General features: G+C 40.3%; 1 protein-coding gene across 1 annotated transcript in view; it reads left to right on the forward strand.

Moving 5' to 3' along the window:
* EOGT (EGF domain specific O-linked N-acetylglucosamine transferase) overlaps positions 1-20,718 on the forward strand; it is a 41,224-nt gene that overhangs the window by 4,006 nt on the left and 16,500 nt on the right. The window contains exons 4-10 of the mRNA XM_036738451.1: positions 2,062-2,287; positions 5,836-5,936; positions 6,551-6,659; positions 8,089-8,183; positions 9,961-10,065; positions 13,115-13,221; positions 17,537-17,640. Of these exons, the coding sequence (XP_036594346.1) occupies positions 2,081-2,287; positions 5,836-5,936; positions 6,551-6,659; positions 8,089-8,183; positions 9,961-10,065; positions 13,115-13,221; positions 17,537-17,640 (828 nt within the window). The 5' untranslated portion in view covers positions 2,062-2,080. The remainder of the gene's footprint in view (positions 1-2,061; positions 2,288-5,835; positions 5,937-6,550; positions 6,660-8,088; positions 8,184-9,960; positions 10,066-13,114; positions 13,222-17,536; positions 17,641-20,718) is intronic.

Raw genomic sequence — 20,718 nt, forward strand, 5'->3', positions numbered from 1 at the left:
TCTGTAAAATTGTAATCAGATCACTCTAAGATGACAGTTCCAAATAAAGACATTAATGAAAACCAGCCCAGACCTCCTTCCCCTTTGGCTCTACTTGGCACCCTAAGCCCTGTGAACCACAGAGGAGAGGAAATGCGAAGGTCACCACTGCTGACCTCAGGTCAATACTGGCTTTCCCCTGTGTATTTGCGATAAAATGACCTTCTGGATTGGCCTAAACATATCAGCATCTTTCTAAAATCTACTCTCCCCCAATTTTGTTAGTGAAGGCTAATATTAAAATCAGTGGTGCATTGAATTCCCTCCTCCTCCGACACAATATGGCAGAGGTGTCCTGGCAAAAACATTCTTTCCCTATGAGAAAAGTGGGGGCGGGGGGAAGTAGGAAAGTGAATTGATGGGAAGGAAAGTGAATTTTTATAATAAGAAAATAACATTTTTTTAAAAAAGTGAATCTGGAATAAGGTCCTTATGGAGCATATACTGTATTTGATATATGCAAAAGTTCCAACTACTGAGAAATTCACTCAAATGGTTATAAATTAGACCAACTGAGATTTATAGTCTGTTGCCCAGGACTAAAGTTAGTGTTAGGAAGGTTTTGGAAAAGCACATAATAGGTATGAGTAATCTGCAACTTGTTATAAATGGGCAAATTGGGAAAGAGAAGTGGAGGAAAAGGTATCATGCAGGTAATGTTTTTGGGGGGAAGAGTGGAAGGCACTAATAGCTTTGGGCAGAATAGAAAGGCTTCATGTAGAAGGTGGTATTTGAACTTAGTTTCTAAGGATGTTAGAGATTTGAAAGGGACAGAGGTGAGAAGCCAGTGTATTCTAGTGCAAAGGTGGAGGTGGGAAATGGAGTGTCTTGTATGAGGAAGACAAAGACCAGTTGTAGTCTTGTGAGGCTTGCCAGGCTTGTGAAAAGTTCTGAAGGGGAGTAAAATGTAATGAGTCTGGAAAGGTAGGCCAGGGCCAGAAAGGCAGACAGAGGACCTAATGTTTGCTAATAGAGGGAGAATAGGGAACCACTGGAGTTTTTTGTGGATGGTAGTGACACATGGTCAGACCTGCCCTTTGGGAACTGTTCAGAGGGAAGATTGGAGTCCAGAGAGACTTGAGGTAAAGAGACCAATTATGAGCCTATTACAGTAGTTCAGGTGAGAGGTGATTAAGGCCTTGACTAGCTTGCTGTCTGTAAATGCAGACAAAGGGGATATCAGGAGTGGGGATAGATATGAGAAATGTTGGGAAGGTAGAAATGATACGATTAGACAATTGATTGGATTTATGGGATGAGTGAGAATGAGGAGCTGAGGATTCTACTCTATTCAGTAAACATTTATGAAGTGCCTACTATGTGCCAGGCACTATACTAAGCATTGGGGATACAAAAAGAGGCAAAAGACAGTCCCTGCCCTTGTGGAGCTTACACTTTTATGGGGGAGGCGAGATACAAATAAATATATACAAAGCAAGCTATGTATGTGACACCAAGGTTGTGAATTTGGGAGGCTAGCAGTATTGTTGGGCCCTTGAAGGATGTAGGAATTTCAGAAGAGGGGGTGGGTTCTGGGGAAAAGAAATTAGTTCTGTTTTGAACAGGTTGAAATTGAGATGTCTCCAAGGCGTTGAGTTTGAAATGTCTAATGGGAACTTGGTGATAGGGGGCTGCAGCTTGGGAGAGAAGACTGGGTCTAGATATTCAGACAGAGATGATAACAAAGCCCATGGGAGTACATGAGGTCACTAAGAAAGAAGATCTAGAGAGAGCAAAGGACTCACAATAAGGCTCCAGGGGATACTCACACGCAAAGGATGTGATACAGGTGATGAACCAGCCCATTACATAAACCCAGTGCAAGATGATCATAGAATTCTAGCCCTGGAGCTAGGATGGTCATCCATCCAATCTCCTCACTTGGGGAAAATTTGTCTCTGAGATGTGAGGTGATAGCCAAGATAGGAACCTGGGCGCTTTGACTCTAAATCTAGTGCTTTTTGGGCACTTTAATAGAATCAAGGGAAGTGAATTAATGATGCATTTCCATTTGAATGGCAGGCTTTCTTCCCTGGTTACAATGCTAAGGCTGCTTGTGTTTGGGGTGCTGCTCTATGACGTTCTGGGGAGCAACCAAGATGAAGCATCTCACCTGAAAGACCTTCCAGGGGCATTGTCATCCGCCAACTGGAACCTTCACTTGCCCGAAGAGCACATTCCTTACTTTCTCCACAACAATAGACATCTTGCTGCAGTCTGTGACAAAGACCCACAATGCCCATATAAAGTAGGTCTTTTCCCCCTCTTGCTTGTTTATGGAAAGATGTTGTTTCATATGGTTTCCTGTTTTTGGTTTCAAGGCCTGCTGGTCTTTTGACTGTGGGGATGAAATGCATCGCTTGCTGCCCCAAGTGCCTTATTGCTTAGACTTCAGTGGATGCTTTTAAATTACTAAGCTCTTATTTTAGTTTTTTTCCATTATGAGAGACATGAATGTAATAACAGCCACACGTAGTGCTTTAAGATTTGCAAAGCACTTTGTACATATCACATCATTTGATCTTTAAAATAAACCTGTGAGGTAAGCATTACTGGTACTCCTATTTTATAGGTAGCAAAATGTACTTTGGACTTGCTGAGGGTGCATAACTGTGATTTGATTGATGTGGGGGTGGGTTGTTGTTAAGTTATTTCAGCTGTGTCTGACTCTTCGTGACCCTATTTGGGGTTTTCTTGGCAAAGATCCTGGAGTGGTTTGCCATTTCCCTCTCCAGCTCATTTTACAGATGAGGAAACTGAGGCAAACAGGGTTAAGTGACTTTCCCAGGGTTGCCCAGCTAGTAAGTGGCTGAGGTCAGATTCGAACTCATAAAGATGAAACTCCCTGACTCTAGATCCAGCATTCTCTTCACTGCATCACCTACACTTTTGATTAAAAAATACCTTTCCCCAATGCATAACCATGACTCCTCTGAAGTTTAGTGTGTTGGATGATTGCCCAGGCACTGAGACATCTAAGGATATCCCCACTGCCACACAGTTTATTTGTGAGAGGCAGGACTTAAGAGGCAGAGGGGGTTTGGTGGAGAGTCGAATTTGGAGTTGAAGGACCTGTGTTCAAATTCTGACTTTGATGCTTACTACCCATGGGACTGTGGACAAGCCATTTATCTTCTCAGGGTCTCAGTTTCCTCATGGGTTGAACTCTGACCTCTAAGATCCTTCCTGTCTCTAAATCTACCATCCTATGATTTGATTCCAGGCCTTGTTGATTCCAGCTTTTTAACTACTTTCAAAATGCATGTAGAGAATGCTTAAAAAGTACATGAATACATCCTATTGCCCACACCCATAGATCCTGTGCCCAGTAAATAAATACAGCAAACAATGATGGAAGGTTCATAAATCTAGACCTTGAAGGGGCCATCTAGTCCAACTCTGATTTTATAGAGGAGGAAACTGGAACCTAGTGAGGTGATTTGACTTGCCTTAAATCCCATGGGGAGTAAATAGTTAAAATAGGATTGGAACCGAGGCTTTTATTGACTCCAAGTCAGTGCTCTATGGGCTGCCTCTCAACTTTGAAAAAAACAGCCCCAAACGAACCAATACACAGGTTTTCAGAAAGCCTACAATGGCATAAGCCATCAAAACCTGCTTTGTGCACTTTGTAGAGGAAGCAAAATGCACCACTTGGAAGGAAAAGAGCCTCACTGAGGTGACAGAGGAATCTCCCACATCTCCTTGAGGCTTCCTTGAAACTCTTGGCTTCAGTATTAAAGTCTCTGTCTTGGTGGTGTCCATGTAATTAAGATGACGATCAATTCAGCCTTCTTTCTGTTTAAGTGGTGTTGGAAGTGACTCAGTTTGGAGCCCATTAAGACGTTGTTCTGTTGCCAGAAAGATCAAAGCTGAGCATTGTAAGGCTTCCCTTCCCAGGCTTGTTAGCACAGGAAATGAGGTGGGGAAGGACTGCCTGGGAATCAAGAAGGATCCCGTCTGTGACCCAGCAGGAGAGCTGCCCTCTGAGATCATGGACAGGGGGCAGCCCATGTGTTTTCCAGCAACAAGGTCATGCTTCTCTTTTGGAACCAATGTTGGCCTTGATGATAAGGCTCTTTGATTTGACTGTGAGTCTATCTTTTTTCCCCTTTTCACAGGGAGAGCAGGGGAATCTTGCAAATACAACTTCAATTGAAAAGAATCTTTGAGGACTAAATTTAGGGCTAGTCTGCCTACCCCAGGAGCCATTTTTGTTAATCTACGTTAAGAAATTCCTTTTAAATTGGCCTAAGGGGCTACAGGTGTGATGGCATTTGTTGGCAAACTAAGCAATGAACATTTTCTGGGGGGGTGGTGATGAAAATCATCTAAGCACATTTCATTTCAAAGAATAATTTCTTTTGTACTGATTTTTTTTTTTTGTTTTTAAATTTCCTTCATTTCCAAATATATCCTTCCCCCCTCACCCAACACGACTCCCTCCTTATTGCTTGTAACAAAGAATTTTTTAAAAGGGGGAGGAGTAACAGTTCAGCAAAACCATACATCAATTAAGTCTAATAGGGTATACAGTACTCCAAACCCATAAGTCCCCACACTTCTGCAAAGAAGGGAGAGTGATACATTTTCTCCTTTCTTCTTTGGACCAAGCTTGATCACAGATTACACAGCCCTTAGTTTGCTCTTTTTTCTGTTCTGTCTATTTACATAATCATATTCATTTATTCTTCTCCTGGATCTGCTTTTTTCACTTCCTGCAAGCCTTCCCATATGTCTCTAAGTTTTTCATATTCATCATCTCTTAGGCTGTACTAATATTCTGCTATGTTCACATGCTACCCTGTTTTCCCATTGCCCTAGTTCATGGGCATCTTCTTGGTTTCCAGTTCTTTCCCCTTTAAAAAGTTGTGCTATAAATATTTTAATGAGTATAGGGCTTTTCTATTTTTGACCTCCTTGGGGCATATGTCTAATGGTGAGCAGCATGTTTGGGTCAGAGCATGTTTCTTTCAAATAACTTTTTCAACTTTTAAACATGGAGGATGTGAAGCCTTTACTTCTAAGACTCTAGTCTTGATGTTGATGGCATTTCTTTTCTTAAAATAAGTCTATAAGAACTCATTCTCCTCTAAAACAGGGACTCTTGTTTTTTGTCTTTGTATCCTTCTCACTTAGGACAGTGCTTGGCCCCTAGGAAAGTTATGGGCCCAGCAGTGGTATGACTGGGTCAATACACAGTTTAGTGACTTTTTAGGTATAGTGCCGAATTTCCTCCTAGACCAATTCTTAGCTCCACCAACAGAGCATTAATGTGCCTGCCCTCCCACAGCCTCTCCAACAATGATCATTTTCATTTTTGGTCACCTTTGCCAGTGTTATAGGTGTTTTGTGGAACCTCAGAGTTGTTTTCACTTGAATTTCTATATTAGCGATTTGTAGAATTTTTCATATATTTGTTGATAGCTTGGATTTCTTCCTGTGAAAACTGCTTTTACATATCTTTTGAGATTGAGGAATGGATTTTATTTTTATACATTTGAATTGGTTCCTTTTATATCTGGAATATGAGACCTTTATCAGAGAAACTTGCCACAAACATTTCCCCCTTTTACCTACTTCCATTCTAATTTTAACTGCATTGGTTTTGTTTGCAGAAAACTTTTAAAATTTCCTATAATCAAAATTGTTTATTTTTCTTTTGTGATCCTTTTAATCTCTTATTTAGTTATGAGAAATTGGTTTTTTAACAGGTAGCTTGCATCCAAATGGAACTTGAATGTTAGTAGAAGATTCTAACAGTGTGTAAAAATCATGGTTCTGTTTTTATTTCAGAAACATTTAAAGCATCTTGAATCCTGCTGGGGCTATGAGAAATCATGCCGGCCAGAGGCTCGGTTTGGCTATCCCATTTGTAGTTATGTGGACATGGGATGGTAGGATTCTTTATCTCTTTTTCTCTTCTGTTTTAAAAATCTTGTATTTTAAAAAATCTTATTGTATCTATCATTTTCCTAGATACCCAAGTAATTAATAATTAAATATTTATTAGGTACCTATTATGTTTCAGGAACTTTACTAGGTGGATATTCAAGGTGGCTGCAAAAGCTGCCCCACTCATTAATAAATCTGGCTCCCTCTCTCTCCCAGCCTTGAGATAGCGACCTGTGAACTCCTTGTGGGTTCCTAGGGGTGAAAACAATGGTCTTATGGAGACTTCTGTCTCCATAATACTCTGGAAGATAAAACACTAGCAATATACCAATTCTGAAGAGGAAGATTAAGTATAAAAATCTTTTAAAAACCTATTAAGTTAATGAAGTAAAACTGTCCTAATTAGCAGCCTGTTATCTTAGGTTCCAGGGTATAATTCATTTATTTCTACTTCGGATTTTATTATGAAGCCATGAATATTTGCTAAGGCTTGATTCTTATCTTTATTGATGTGGGTACAAGATCACTTGGGTATCTTAACTTTAAGAATTAGAAAAATAAAAATTAAATATATTTTTATAAAAAGGATAACTATTATGAACTTTAAAAAAAATAGGACTAATACCATTGAATCAGCTCAGGAGATATTCTGGAAACAAGCGGATTTTGGTTACGCAAAGGAACGCCTGCATGAATTACGGACCCTCTGCCAACCTATGGAAATAGTAGGTATTTTGGTCTTAAAAAACCTATGCTTTTCTTCATTTCAAAAACCATCTGAATTCCAGTTTTTAAGAAAAATCATAGATTGTACTGTGGAGTGTATCCTTATGATACAAAGAGGAATTTGTTAATACGGATATTTCTTTACTTTGTATCAAAATCTTCCCCTTTTCCATCACACTTATTCAGTAGCAATGAAGACAGCATGGCATGATTTACTCTCGAGCCTATTTAATTAATGATAGCTGGATTGCACTCTGTGGAGACGGAAGGGAATTCTTATGCCCAAAACATAGATTGTTGGGGTATTGATAACATTGATAATGCTTTGGATTTAAGATTGCTTTCTCTTTCTGGAGAATTTAAAACATGTTTAGAGATTTTATTATGATTTATCTTTATAATTTCCCTCTGAAGTAATCTGGGAACAGGTGACATTCTCTCCATTTTGCCAATGGCTATTGAATGGGTTACCCAAAGTATTTGATTCATCAGTTTGTGGAGGCTGGGTCCAGGAATCCAAATTTGTAAGGTAATGTTTAAATCTCCTGATCCCAGCTTGGGGTTTGTGCTCCCAATAGATCCCAGGAGCCCAGCCCTAGAGCTGGAAAGAACCTCAGAGGCCATGGAGTCCAACATCCTCATATCTACATATTAAAGAATGGAGCCACAGAGAAGTTAAGTAATTAACCCAAGATATTTCCCGTTATCTCTTCAAGGGATTGTGAAATTAAAAAAAAATCCCTAAACTAAATTAATTCAAATCGTATGAAATTATAAAGCTCTACTTCCTCTCCCCCTCAGCAATTTGGGGTAGTTCAATTGTAGTTCCCCTAAATGAATAATCATAGCACAAGACTGAGCTAGCTCTTGCAGGGCCTGAGGCAGCTTTGTGTTAGTAATAAAGATGTTGCAATACTTTGGCCAGAGACAGACTAGCAACAGATCTGTGGATGACCCCAGGAGACTTTTCACTTTATTCTGAATGGCATCTGAGGGCCTAAGGCAGCTTTGTGTTAGTAATAATGACGTTGCAATACTTTGGCCAGAGAGAGACTAGCAACACATCTGTGGATGACCCCGGGAGACTTTTCAGCTTATTCTGAATGGCATCTTCCAAAGTGGTGGGCCAGATATTACTTGACCCCATATGGGATCGTGACCCCCAGTTTAAGAAGTGCTGAAGGGGTCACGAATGGGAAAAGTTTAAGAATTCTATACCACCAAGATGGTACCAGTAATGTTCTTTCTTCAATGGAAACTGGAGAGATGAATCTCATGAAAAACTACAGAGTTGTGAATTTCTCTAATTATTGGTGATTTGTAGCATTTTAAAATATATTGGCTGATAGGTTGAAATTATTCTTGTGAAAACTGCTTTTGCATATCCTTTGATACTGAAAAATGTCTCTTCTTATTTAATCCTTTCAGGGCGATTCTTGGCTAGTTTGCTCACGCTACCTTCAGTACTGCAGAGCATCAAACTTATACATTGATCTAAGAGGAGTGAAGAGAAATCATGACAGGTACTTTTATGGCTCATCTAAGTTCTGCTGGACTCAATCAATCCATAAACATTTATTAAGTGCCTACTATGTTTCAGACACTATGCTAAGTGCTGGAGATGCAAAATGAGGTGAAAGGCAATCCCTGCCCTCAAGGAATTTACAGTCTAATGGGAGAGATAATATGCATGCAAGTATATATGCAAAGCAAGCTATGTACAGGATAAATAGGAAATAATACAGTTATCTCTTCCACATCATGGGGTTAGGGGTACATTGCCTCCTCAATCTGGAAAATCCACGTAAAATTTTTTGGCCCTCTCTTTGTACCAGAGAAGTCTGAATTTTTTCTTTTTCTTTTATGGGGTGTTTATAGTACCTAATTGTAAAATTTGGGCTGATATTATACAATACTAAACATATATTTTATGTATTTCCGAGTTTCTAAACTTTTTCTGTGTTGCGGGCTGGCCTTCGCGAATCGTCTGCAGCTTCAGCAAGACTCCCCCTAAATTCCCATTTAATTTCTTCCAGGGGTGGGGAACCTGCAGCCTCAAGGCAAATCCTTTTATTAAGGGGATTTGAGGGCCACATGTCATGTTGAGGCTGCAGGTAACCCACCCCTGTATGCCAACCTGCAATATATCAAAATGGCAATGGGGAAAGTGGAGATGTGGAAGAGATAACTAGAGGGAAGGCACTGGAATTTAGAGATTTTGAGGAAGGCTTCTGGTAGAAGGTGGAAATTTAGTTGAGACTTGAAGTGAGGGAGTTCGGTAGTGGGAACAGTAGGGGGAGGGAGGGAAGCATTCTAGGCATGGAGGACAGCCAGAGAAAATGCCTGGAGCAGAGAGATGGAGTGTCTTGTTTGTGGAGGCCAGTGTCACTGGATCAAAGAATGCATGTTAGGAAGTAAGGTGTAAGAAGACTGGAAAGGTAGGAGGAGGCTGGGTCATGAGGGGCTTTGAATGCCAAACAGCATTTTGTATTTGATCCTGGGGGTGACAGGGAGCCTATCAACTTTGCTTGAAACAAATATTTTAGGAGGTTAGAGATCAAAGCCATCTATATTTTGAGATTTTTGTATGGAGTATATACATTTATTGTTGAGAATACCTAACTCAGTGTCTACTTCCAAACCTTCTATTCCTGTCAAACTTGTTTCTTTGCTTTTCTATAAATTTGGCGCTCTATCTCCCATCTCCATGATTTTGCATAGCTTGCCCCTTACCTGGAATACAATTCCTGGTGACCTCTGACTCTTAGTCTCCTTGGCTTCCTTCAAGGCTTGCCTTGGGAAGCCTTTCCTTATCCCCCTACTTGTTAGGCTCTTTCCCTGCCGAAATGGTGTGGTGATTATTGATCTTTAGAGAGGCAAGAAGGCTGGGCTTCAGGTCTCACCTCTGATACAGACCTGCTGTGTGACCCTGGGCAAGTCACTTAACCCCTAAGTGTCCTAAATAACTCTCTAATACTGTAAGTTGCAGAACAGTTGCTGATCTCCAACAGTAGAGAGAACTTTCTCAATAGGAGTTCCCTACATCAAGGAAATCACAAGTTGGATTAAACAAAAATAAATTTAAATGTTTTATTCCCCTAACAGAACATAAGCTTCTTGAGGTTAGGAATGATTTTTCATTTTGTCTGTGTTCCCAGTACCTAGTGTAGGCCTTGTACATACTAAGTCGTTAATAATGCTTGTTGGATGGAATTGAATGTGCATATTTTGATCCTGTCTTTGTGTTGTCATATTAGAAGCTACTGAGAGTTAACTTCTTGTTCGTTCATTGTGAAACAGATTTAAGGAAAATTTCCTACAGAAAGGTGACATAGGAGGTCATTGTAAACTTGATGGTGGCACATTGATATCTGAAGGTCAGCGTAAAAGCCCTCTACAGTCTTGGTAAGAGTAAAAAAATATCTCTGTGGATATATATCCTTGACAGGCATGCATGGATTGTCTGTCTGTCTGTCTGTCTCTCTGTCTGTTTGTCTATCTATCCATCCATCCATCTCTTTCTCTCTCTGTCTAGTGACCTCTCCCCGTACCTCACCTGTATCAATGAGATTACAGGTCCTTTTGAGTATTTGAGTATAGAGAGAGAGGGATAGGGCTTGGGCCTGTGGCTCCATGGGTATAGGGATACCAGTGTATATTTTCAGATGAATAAACTCCTTCTCCTAATACAAGTCAGGGCTTTCTCTGCAACTCATAACCTGAGAGAGTTGCCTAGAGCCCTGAGAGGTTAAGGGGCCTCCCCAGGGTCACACAGTTGGTACATGTCAGAGTCAGGACTTGAACCCAGCTCTTCCTAGATCTGAGACCAACTCTTTCTCCAATTGTTTTCCAGCCATGCTGACATATTCTCAGATTTTGGTGTGGCATTTAAAATTAGGAAGATATCATTATATTTCTAGAAAAGACAGAGCTGGGCTTATAAAGAGATTCTGTCACATCACACCCCAAAGAAACATATGTTTATTAGAAATTCAAGATAGGTGAATATCTGTAACAACACCTAACTGATTATAAATACCAATGGGGAATAGATTAGTATTTACCAATTCGAGTTCATCAGAGTATCTGTGACTTCATACTTTGACAGCTATGAGAGGGACACAGAAACAGAATGACAGAATCTCAGAGCTGAAAGAGCCCACAGAGACCATGGAAGCCAACCTGTAGCTAGCTGAGAATCCTTCCAACAGCACCCACGGCAACTGGTCATTTAAGTTTTGCTTCATGATCTGTAGTGGGGGGGGAATCCAAGGCAGCCCATTTGCCTTTTGAATAGCTTAGATGATTAGGAAAATTTTCCTGTCATCGAGCCACCTTGTTGGGTATGAAACCTGAGGCCGAAGGAATTCTGTAACTGAGTGGTGAGTTTCAGTCTCTAGGAGTGATAGGAATGCAGTGGTGTCTGTTCATGACACTGATCTCGGAGTAAGAACAGTAACATCTGTGTGTGGCAAACCATGATGTAACTGTTTTCTACGGTTCATAATTGCTATGTCTGGGGACAGTTTGATTCATAGCATATAGGAAGCTGTGGGAAGTGAGCTGGATGTAGAGTCAGAGGACCTGGCTTCCAGCCCCACCTCTGCCGTTTAGTACTTTTGTGACCTTGGCAAGCCATTGGATTTCTGGGCCTCAGTTTCCTCATTTATTGCACTGGGTGATTTCCGAAGTCCTTTCCAAATCTAGAGCCGTGAGGCTAATGTACCATTACAGTTCAGTATTCTGCACATTCATTTTTTTTTAAATAAAGGTTTCTTTGTGATGAGTTTTGTAAATTTCTCATGATATTTTTTTGCTATGGCTTTTTTATCCATGCTGAAACTAATTTCATTAACATTCCAGGAAATTATGCTATATAACCCGGGACAAGGCTTTGCAAGAGAGAACTGATGATTCATTTTTTCCCCAGCAGCAGCTGAGAAGCGTTGCTATATTCTTGTGGCACCTGATAATCTTGGAGATAAAGGGACCTTAGAGGCCAGGTTCAACCATCTTATTTTACAGATGAGGAAAATGAGGCATTAAGAGATTAAGGAACTTTGTCTTAAACCTTTCAAGGCTATCACCTGAGTGGTTAATGCCATAACTGGCCCAGTATTTCAGGTGGGCCCCAAACATGTCTCCCTTTACTCTCCATTCCCAGGCCATCTTTACCCCAGATGTCTTGCCCTCAGGGCCTGGGTCCTGATCTCCTCCCTCCCCAACACCATCATTCAGTCAATATTTGCATTGCTCCTGAGAAGGGTGCACTGATCTCTTCTAGTTCCACTTCACTCCCTGTTCCTGTTACTTTTCAAACCAAAGTACCCTTCCTTAGTCACTACTCTCCTTATGTGTCACTTTTCATTATTGTGATATGATATAATATGATATGTATAACACAACACAATATGATATAATATAATACAGAGTGATATAATATGATGGTGTGATATTATGTAATATGACATGACATAATGCAACACAACATGATACAATAAATATAATATAATATGATATGATATGATATCATATAATATGATATAATATGATATAATACGATATAATACGATACAATACGATATAATACGATACAATATAATATGATATGATATAATATAATATAATATAAGATATGATATGATATGATATGATACGATACGATGCAATATAATATAATATAATACAATACAATATAATATGATATAATATGATATATAACATATGATAGTATAATATAATATAAGCTTGTTGAGGTCAGGGTCTGGCTTTGCTTTGTGTCTATACTCTAAGGCACATGATAAGTGCTTAACAAAGGCTTTTTCATTCATTCATTTTAGTTATTCATTGCTTAAGGTCACTCAGCTAAGTATCTCAGGCAGGTTTTGAGCCTAAGTCTTTCTCGCTTCAGGTCTAGTAGTGTGTTCACTAAGGCACGTTCATTTTTCCTCTGCCTCTGACTCAGGGAAACCTCCCTGACTCTTTAGGCTCCAGGCTACTTAGTTGCTTCAATCTTTATTTTGCAAACAATGTTACATCAGAATGTAACTCACTGGTTTAAATTGGAATTTAGTTTAATTGTTCAGTAGATTACATTTTATATCCTCTTGTATATATTGTGTCTTAAAGTTGACATCAAGTTACTTAGATGCAAGTTGTAACGATTGTAAGGAATCCATCTATACACTTGTTAGCGTTCCGAGTTGTTGATGTGGAAGGACAAGGAATACATCTAATGTGCCCCACTCTTCATCTGGAGAGGAAAGAGCTGTTTATTTCTTGGATTAAGTGTAAATTAGCCTCATGTAACCTCAAAGCTGCTTCCTCAGTTTCGCTGCAGTAATCAGCATTGGCTGTCCCAGACAGGTAATGTCTCCTGTAGATCTGTAAGTTACCATCTCGCAGTAAAGTCTCAGAAGCGGTTTGAGAAGCATGTCATAACTGATCATTTCAGGTTTGCCGAACTACAAACATACACAGAGCTAAGCTTCAAACCCATCGAAGATGGCAAATGTGACGTCGTCATCGAAAAGCCAACCTATTTCATGAAGTTAGATGCAGGTAATGGATGGCTTGTCTGTCTGCTCCTTTTGAAGATGCTCTTTGGTTTCTGAGCTGGTCTGGGGGATGTTTCCCGTTGTTAACAGTGAAGATTCTGTGTATTCAGTAGTGATCATCTATGATGATTTCCTTTGGCTGCCAAAGCAGAAATATGGTATCAATTGGGACTGGAAATTCAGCTTGAACAGTGATAGGAGCGGTGAATTTCTTTTCAGTCTTTCCTAGTTAATGAAAGTAGGGTATATCTCTGGGGGAAGGAACTAAACCGGTGAGAACTTCTTTTCTCTGTCATATCTTACGAGGAAGATTCTTCAAAGTGACACAGCTGTCCAGTCTTCTTTTGATTACACTCCATGAAAATTAATTTCACTAAAAGTCATTTTTGTGCTCAGGGTGGCCAAAATACTTTTAAAAAGCATTTCAAGGTGAGCTTTCTAATTTAGTTTTTTTTGTGACTGAAGGATTCACTTCTGTGAGTTTTGAAAAATAAAATGATTTCTTTTTTCCGTAAAGAGCTGTGTCTTTTGACTACAAACCTATTATTTTAATTTTTAAAATCATGGCCTACTTCTGAGGTTGAATTTTGGCCATAATACATTATCTCCCTCATTATGAGAGGCAGATTGCTCTGCTACACCTGATCAAAATTCATGAAAGGCTGGGCTTAAAGTGAAATATAGAGAACTTTCTGTCATGAATCTTTCAGAATTATCACAATTTATTGATCGTATTTTTAATGTGCCCCGCCTTTTGAAGACATAATTCTTATGTGAGAAAGTTTTGGGTTTAGAATTCAGACAAGTTCAGGTGTTTTTTTTTTTTAAGTAGGGACAGCAAATAAAGATGGAATGATGAAGGTTCTGATTCATTCAATAAAAAATGCAAATTAAAAATGGGCAAGAAAAACAGTCTGTGAAAGAACTGACTTCACAGTGAACATTTGAAATTTCTGTACACAGTGACAGAAGTAAGTCAAGTAAAAGCAAAATGCTGGTGTGGAGATGTGCTGTTTCTTCTCCAGATTCCTAACAACTAAGTCCAAAACTAGGGCAGAACAGCAGGGGCTTTCCTCCAGGTTGCTGAAGTTTAGAGGGTGCTGATAGCTTTTGCACTTTATCCAGCATGGAAAGAATTGCACTTAGCACCCAATTAGGGAGGATAATTAATTAAAATAGGAAGTTACTAGATGACTCATTCCCTCCCACCCCCTGCTCATGCCAGCTTCTACTTGACCTGTTCACCTCCAGTGGCAGCTTCTCTGTATGGGGGTGGGAGGGGGAGGTACACTTTCCTCTCCCTCTCCCCCTTCCCTTTCCTGTTCTCCCTCCCTATCCCACATTGAACTGATTATGTCTCTAACACCATATATGAACCATGATTGCCACTTGACATTTAAAAAAAATTCTTGTTAAAACTTGGGTTATGTGTTTGAGTATCTTTAAGGATAAGATTTATTAGACTACAAATTCCTCAGAGGGGGCAGGGCTTGCGTTTTCTACTTTTTTTTTTTTTGTCATTCTCTAGAACATTTTGTGTAGTTGAGGATCACTGAAGGGCCTTGGGGAATATGGCTAACACACTAAATGCTGAACGAATGGGTATTTACCAGATACTAAATTATTGGAATACGTAAACAAAAGTTGCACAGTCCCGGGGCTCGAGGAACTGGCATTTTAATAGATAATATTTATATGAATATATTTACAGATATTTATACTATAATGTGAGGGCAGTGTCTTGGACCCTTTGGGCAGTCTGAGGAAGCCTATGGAACTTTTCTAAGAACAGTGTTTTTAAATGTATAAAACACAATATATAGGATTACAAAAAAATTATTCAGTTTATATAATTATACTGAAAAAATTATACAGTTTATATACAATTGTACTGAAAAAAATTACACAGTTTATACAATTATACTGAAATACAGTTCAAAAATATATATATTTTTTAAATTTATGGAAATGTAGTCTCAGAAGCTTAGAAGCTGTGTGATTCTGCATGATTCATGTAACTTCTCTAAGCCTCAGTTTTGTTATCTATAAAATGGGGATAATGATAGCATTTACCTCACAGGATTGTTGTGGGGATCAGATGAGTTAACATATGTAAACCACTACATAAATTCAGCCTCTTAATATTAGGTTAAGAAGGTACAGTGAATTAATTTGAAAAAAAGAGTTAGAGTTACACCCTAATTGGTATGTGCTTAATCGGGATCTAGAAAATGGTTTTTGTTTATTAGTTTGTTTTGTCTTTGGATCTGTGATTTCATTGTTTTAGGGAACTTCCTGTGCCAAGATTGGCACTTGAGGGGGTCACATAGTCAGTATGTGTTAAAGGCAGGACTTAAGTCCAAGACTTCCTGACTTTATGGATAGATCTCTAACCACTACCCCAGACTTCCTCCTATTTGAAAAATATGAAAATATACCCTTTGTGAAAATCCAGTAAATCTGTATCTGAGAGGGTGTAGCTAGAAGAACTGATTATTTTTATGGTTGTCATTTGTTTCACTATAGGAATAAAGCCATAATGCTTTATGTTTTCAGGTCTTAATATGCACAGTGTTTCATTTTATATTCAACATTTGCCTTCCTTAAAATAATTAATCTTAATAATTAATCACACTAATCTTTGTGGTTCAGTTTAACATCACAGAATTCTGCAACAGCAGATTATAGACTTAGGTGTGGCTTACAGAATGATGAGAGCATGGATCCCAATTTTCAAAGTGCAGGCAATAACCAAGTGACCTTTAGAATATGAAAGCCTCAATGTCCCAACCCCCACCCCCCAACCTTGTACCTAGTGTATCCTGCTTTTACTTCTGCCCTTCCAGAATGGAGATACCGTACCATGGGAGCAGGAGGAGATAGTTTCTCACATCCTGACTTGTAACTTGGTAGGATTTCCCCATAGAAGCAGTGTTCTAAATGGTGGTTTTGTTCTATAGTACCATCTATACTATAGCTCTGCTCCATTGTGGATTAAATCAGTTTAGCACCATTCATTGATTCAGAGTTGGAAGTGGCCTTCGAAGTCATGAATCCCACTGGACCCCACTCCATTTTAGGTGGAAATAACTGAGATGAGAGAGATCAGGTGACTTGCCCAAGGACTCAGAAATGGCCAAACTGGGATTTGAACCCAAGTCTTTTGCCTCCAAATTCACATTTCCTCTTGTGGCCTGGGCAGGGGACCGGATTCTCATTTGCCCATGGTACTTTAGGGCTCTATGATTTTATCAGTCAGTCAACAAATGCCAGGCACTGTGTTAAGGGCTGGGAATACAAAGAGAGGCAAAAACTAACCTCTGCTCTCAAGGATCTCTCAGTTGAATGATATCACGAAGACAGCCAAGTACAAACAAGGTATAGACAGAAGTTGGGGGCAGTCTCAGAGGGAAGGCCCAAGATTAAGAAGGACTTCTTGTAGAAAGTAGGACTTAAGCTGAGGCTTGAAGGAAGGCAGGGGGTGGAGATGAGGAGGGAGGAGTGCTTACACCATGGGGGACAGCTGGGGGACATGCTTGAAGTCCAGTGAAGGAGGGTTGTGTTTGAGGAACAGCAAGGAGGCCTGTGTCATTGGCCTGTAAAATACCTGAAGGGAGTCGGGTGTAAGGAGACTGGAAAGGAGGGAAGGGTCAGGTAATGCAGGGCTATAAAAGCCAAACAGAAGATTTTCTGTTAGATCTTGGGAGCTATAGGGAGCCACTGGAGTTTAGTGAATGCGGTAGGGACAAGGGCCTACCTGTTTTTTGGGAAGAGCAATTCAAGCTGAGTGGGAGATAGATCAGAGAGGGGAGACTAGAGGCAGGGAGGCCAATGACTAGATCATTGCAGGGGTTCGAGTATGAGGTGATAAGGGCCAGCATCAGTGTCCTGGCAGTGTCAGAAGAGAGAAGGGATTGTACAGGAGAGTCGTTATGAAGGGAGCAATAACAGAACTGGACAGCTGATTGGCTGTGGGGGCAAGAGAAATTGTAGGTTACCTCATTTACCTTTGACACAGAGGCAGCATAGTGCAGTGGTGACTTGGCTTCAAGGCCATGCTGATCCTTACTACCCGTGTGACCTTGGGCAAGTCACTTCTCTTTTCTGGACCCCAATTTCCTCTTCTCTAAAATGAGGACCCTGGACTAGATGGCCTCGGTGATCTCTTCTAGCTGGAAATCTGTGAGGGGCTTCTGAACCTCTCTGGGCCCCTGTGCCTCATCTGTAAAGCGAGATGGCCTTGGAGGTCCTTTTGAACTTGAAATCTATGATTCTTGATTCTTTTTGGTTAATGATAGATTTCTTTTCTTCAATACCAGGTGTTAACATGTATCACCACTTCTGTGATTTTATCAATCTCTACATTACTCAGCACGTTAACAATTCCTTCAGTACAGATGTCAACATCATCATGTGGGATACTGTGAGTAAGACTATGCTGTATCCAAAGGCATTGCTTCCTTCAGTTCTCTCCTCTTCCTTCTTCTCTCCCTCCTTCTCTCTGTTCCTCCCTCCCTCCTTCTCTTTCTCATTCTCTCCCTCCTTTCTCTCTCTCTTTCTCCATCTTTCTCTCATTCTCTCCTTCTGTCTTTCTCATTCCCTTCTGCCCTCTTCTCTCATTCTCTCCCTCCTCTCTCTTATTTCCTTCTCATTCTCTCCCTCCTTCTCTCCCTCCTTTTCTCTTTCATTCTGTCCTCTCCTCTCTTCTCCTCTCCTCTCCTCACCTCTTCTCTTCTCTTCTCTCTCCCTCCGTCCTTCCCCCATCTCTTCCCCGCCCTTTCCCTCTCCTTTCCTCCCATCCTCTCTCCTTTTCTGTCTTTCTCTCAGTGTGAATGTAATGGAATATGACTGTCTTCCATGAGACACACAGAAGTTTGTTTGTCTTTCATGATTGACAACGATACTGTTGAAGGCAGAGAGCACCGGGTCTTATGGTGTTGCTATTTTTTGGGGCAGATTTTGTTTAAAAGATTACAGAATCTTTCCATACAGCATAAAGTTGAGGATGACCTTTTGTTTAAGTAAGTTTTATTGAATATAGTCATTTCTAGGTACAGCCTCATCCCATAGCATTGAGCCTTCCCTTGTAGCAAAGAAAAACAGGTAAGCAAAAAACCAGATGATGGCGACTGTGCTTGGCATTGGATTCAGTGCTCTCCTTCCATCCTCCCCCACCTCTCTACTGAGAGGAGGCCTCGATATTTGGTTATCTGTTCTCTAGGACCAAGGTGGGTCATCAAAGTTACTCAGAGGTATGTTGCCTTTGACTGTTGTTTTCATTTATGTTATGGTCACTTTTGTTAGCACAGGGCTTGGCACATAGTAGGTGCTTCGTAAGTGTTTATTGATTCTTAATTTATTATTGCTTTTCTGGCTCTGCTTTCTTTACTCTGTATCCATTCAAATGAGTTGAAAGATACTTTCCACTTTGCTTCTGTTGACTCTCTTTGTGAGGGGGCTGGTTTCTTCTCGTCCTAGGCTGTCCTGACTGGGTTATGACAACCTGCACAATCTCTTCCAGCTCCATTTCTGGCCCTTGTTCTTGTAAGGTCACTCATGACCTCAGAATGACTAAGTCTAGTGGGTTTATCTCTTCCAGTCTTCAACATCTTTGACCTCTTTGCAGCATCTGATCCAATTTGAGCCTCCCCTTCTTGATGTTCTCCATTGGTTTCCATGACTGTTCTTTCATGGTTCTCCTTCTACTTACCTGAACATTCCATCTCTTTTACTGGCTTCTCTTCTTCCTCCTGATCCTTAAGTGTGGGTAATAGGACCATCAAAAATGCTTCAATGACCTTCAATTAGTCCTACCCTCCCACTATTTTATTCCTTTCTCTTCTGTTCCCTCTCCCCCAAACTGGAAAAAATTTTGTAACACTTTGTAGCACTTGTAACAAATATACATAGTCAAGGAAAACATACACTCACATTAGCCATGTCTAAAACCTATTCCACATTGTAATCAACTATTTGGAGGAAGATACAGAAAAAATACTTAGGACATTTTCAGGGCTGGGTGGGCTGAGTAAAATCAAGATTAAACAAGATCTCCCAGGGTTGGAGTGAGAGTTACTTTTACCAAGATGTTAAGTAAATGCACCTTGGGCTCCAAAAATCAGTAGCACAGCTGCTCAGCGTGGGGAGAATGGTCTTAACCACAGCTCCTTTGAGAAGAAAGATCTAAAGACTTTAGCAGGTGTTCCTAGTTGTTCTGTGAAAATCTTTAGTGCAATGCTTTTGGGGTGTCCCAAATTTTTTCCTTTTGGTGAGGCAGTTGGAGTTAAGTGACTTGCCCAGAGTCACGCAGCTAGTAAGTGTCAAGTGTCTGAGGCTAGATTTGAACTCAAGTCCTCTTGACTCCAGGGCCAGTGCTCTATCTACTGTGCCCCCTAGCTGCCCCTGGGTGTCCCAAATTTCACATGGTGGGACTTCTCCTGTCACCTTTAAAAAAAGTACCAAGTGATTTTCTATGTCTTTCTCACAGACCCTCAGTTTTCTCACATGAAAATAGGGTGGATGTTAATAGCTAATTGGACACAGCTTTTTAAGGTTCACCAAATGCTTTTACATACATTATCTCATTTGATCCTCAGCAACCCTGGGAGGTAGGTGCTGTTATTATCCCCATTTTATGTATGAGGAAACTGAGGCTGAGGGAGGTTAAGTGAGATAGCTAGTCATTGTCTGAGACAGCATTCAAACTCGGGGCTTCCTCACTCTAACACTCTACCAGTCAATCAACAAACATTTGTTAAATCTTCATCTTGTGCTAAGGCTACACAGAAAAAGGCAGAACAGTCCCTTTCCTCCAAAGCTTACTTTCTAGTGGGAGTGCAAGATTCTGGCAGACCAGACATGATCATAACAACAATAATAATAATAGCCAGCATTTATTGAGGATATTAAAGGGTGTAAAGTGCCTTACATGTGTTATCTCTTTTGATACTAATAACAGATGCTATTTTAAATCTCCATTTTATATATGAGGAATTTGAGGCTGACAGAGGTTAAGTGACTTGTCCAGGATCACACATCTAGTAATTGTCTGAGGCAGGATTTGAACTCTGGTCTTCCTGATTCCACATCCTACACCTTATCCACTTGACACTTAGAGGGGAAGATACTGGCTACAGGGGGAACAGAAGGAAGCTTTGCAAGGAAACCATAGATTCTCAGAGGCTGACGTGAGAAGGGAAAGTATTTTAGACATGGGGGACGGGAGGTGCAGATCCACAGAAACGGGAGATTTGATGGGTCATGTGTGTGAGGAACAGCAGATATGGCTGGACAGTGTTGTTCATGTTGGGGAAGACAGTACAAGAAGACTGCAAAGGGAGGAAGAAGTCAGGTTATGAAAAGCCTTAAATGTCAAGCAGAGGAATTTCTATCTGATCCTAGGGGTGAGAGGGGCAGGCCTCAGTCACTTAATAACTGTGTGACCCTGGACAAGTCACTTAACTCTGTTTGCCTCAGTTTCCTCCTCTGTAAAATGAGCTGG

Source organism: Trichosurus vulpecula, chromosome 9 (genome assembly GCF_011100635.1).
Source record: "Trichosurus vulpecula isolate mTriVul1 chromosome 9, mTriVul1.pri, whole genome shotgun sequence".
NCBI lineage: Eukaryota > Metazoa > Chordata > Mammalia > Diprotodontia > Phalangeridae > Trichosurus > Trichosurus vulpecula.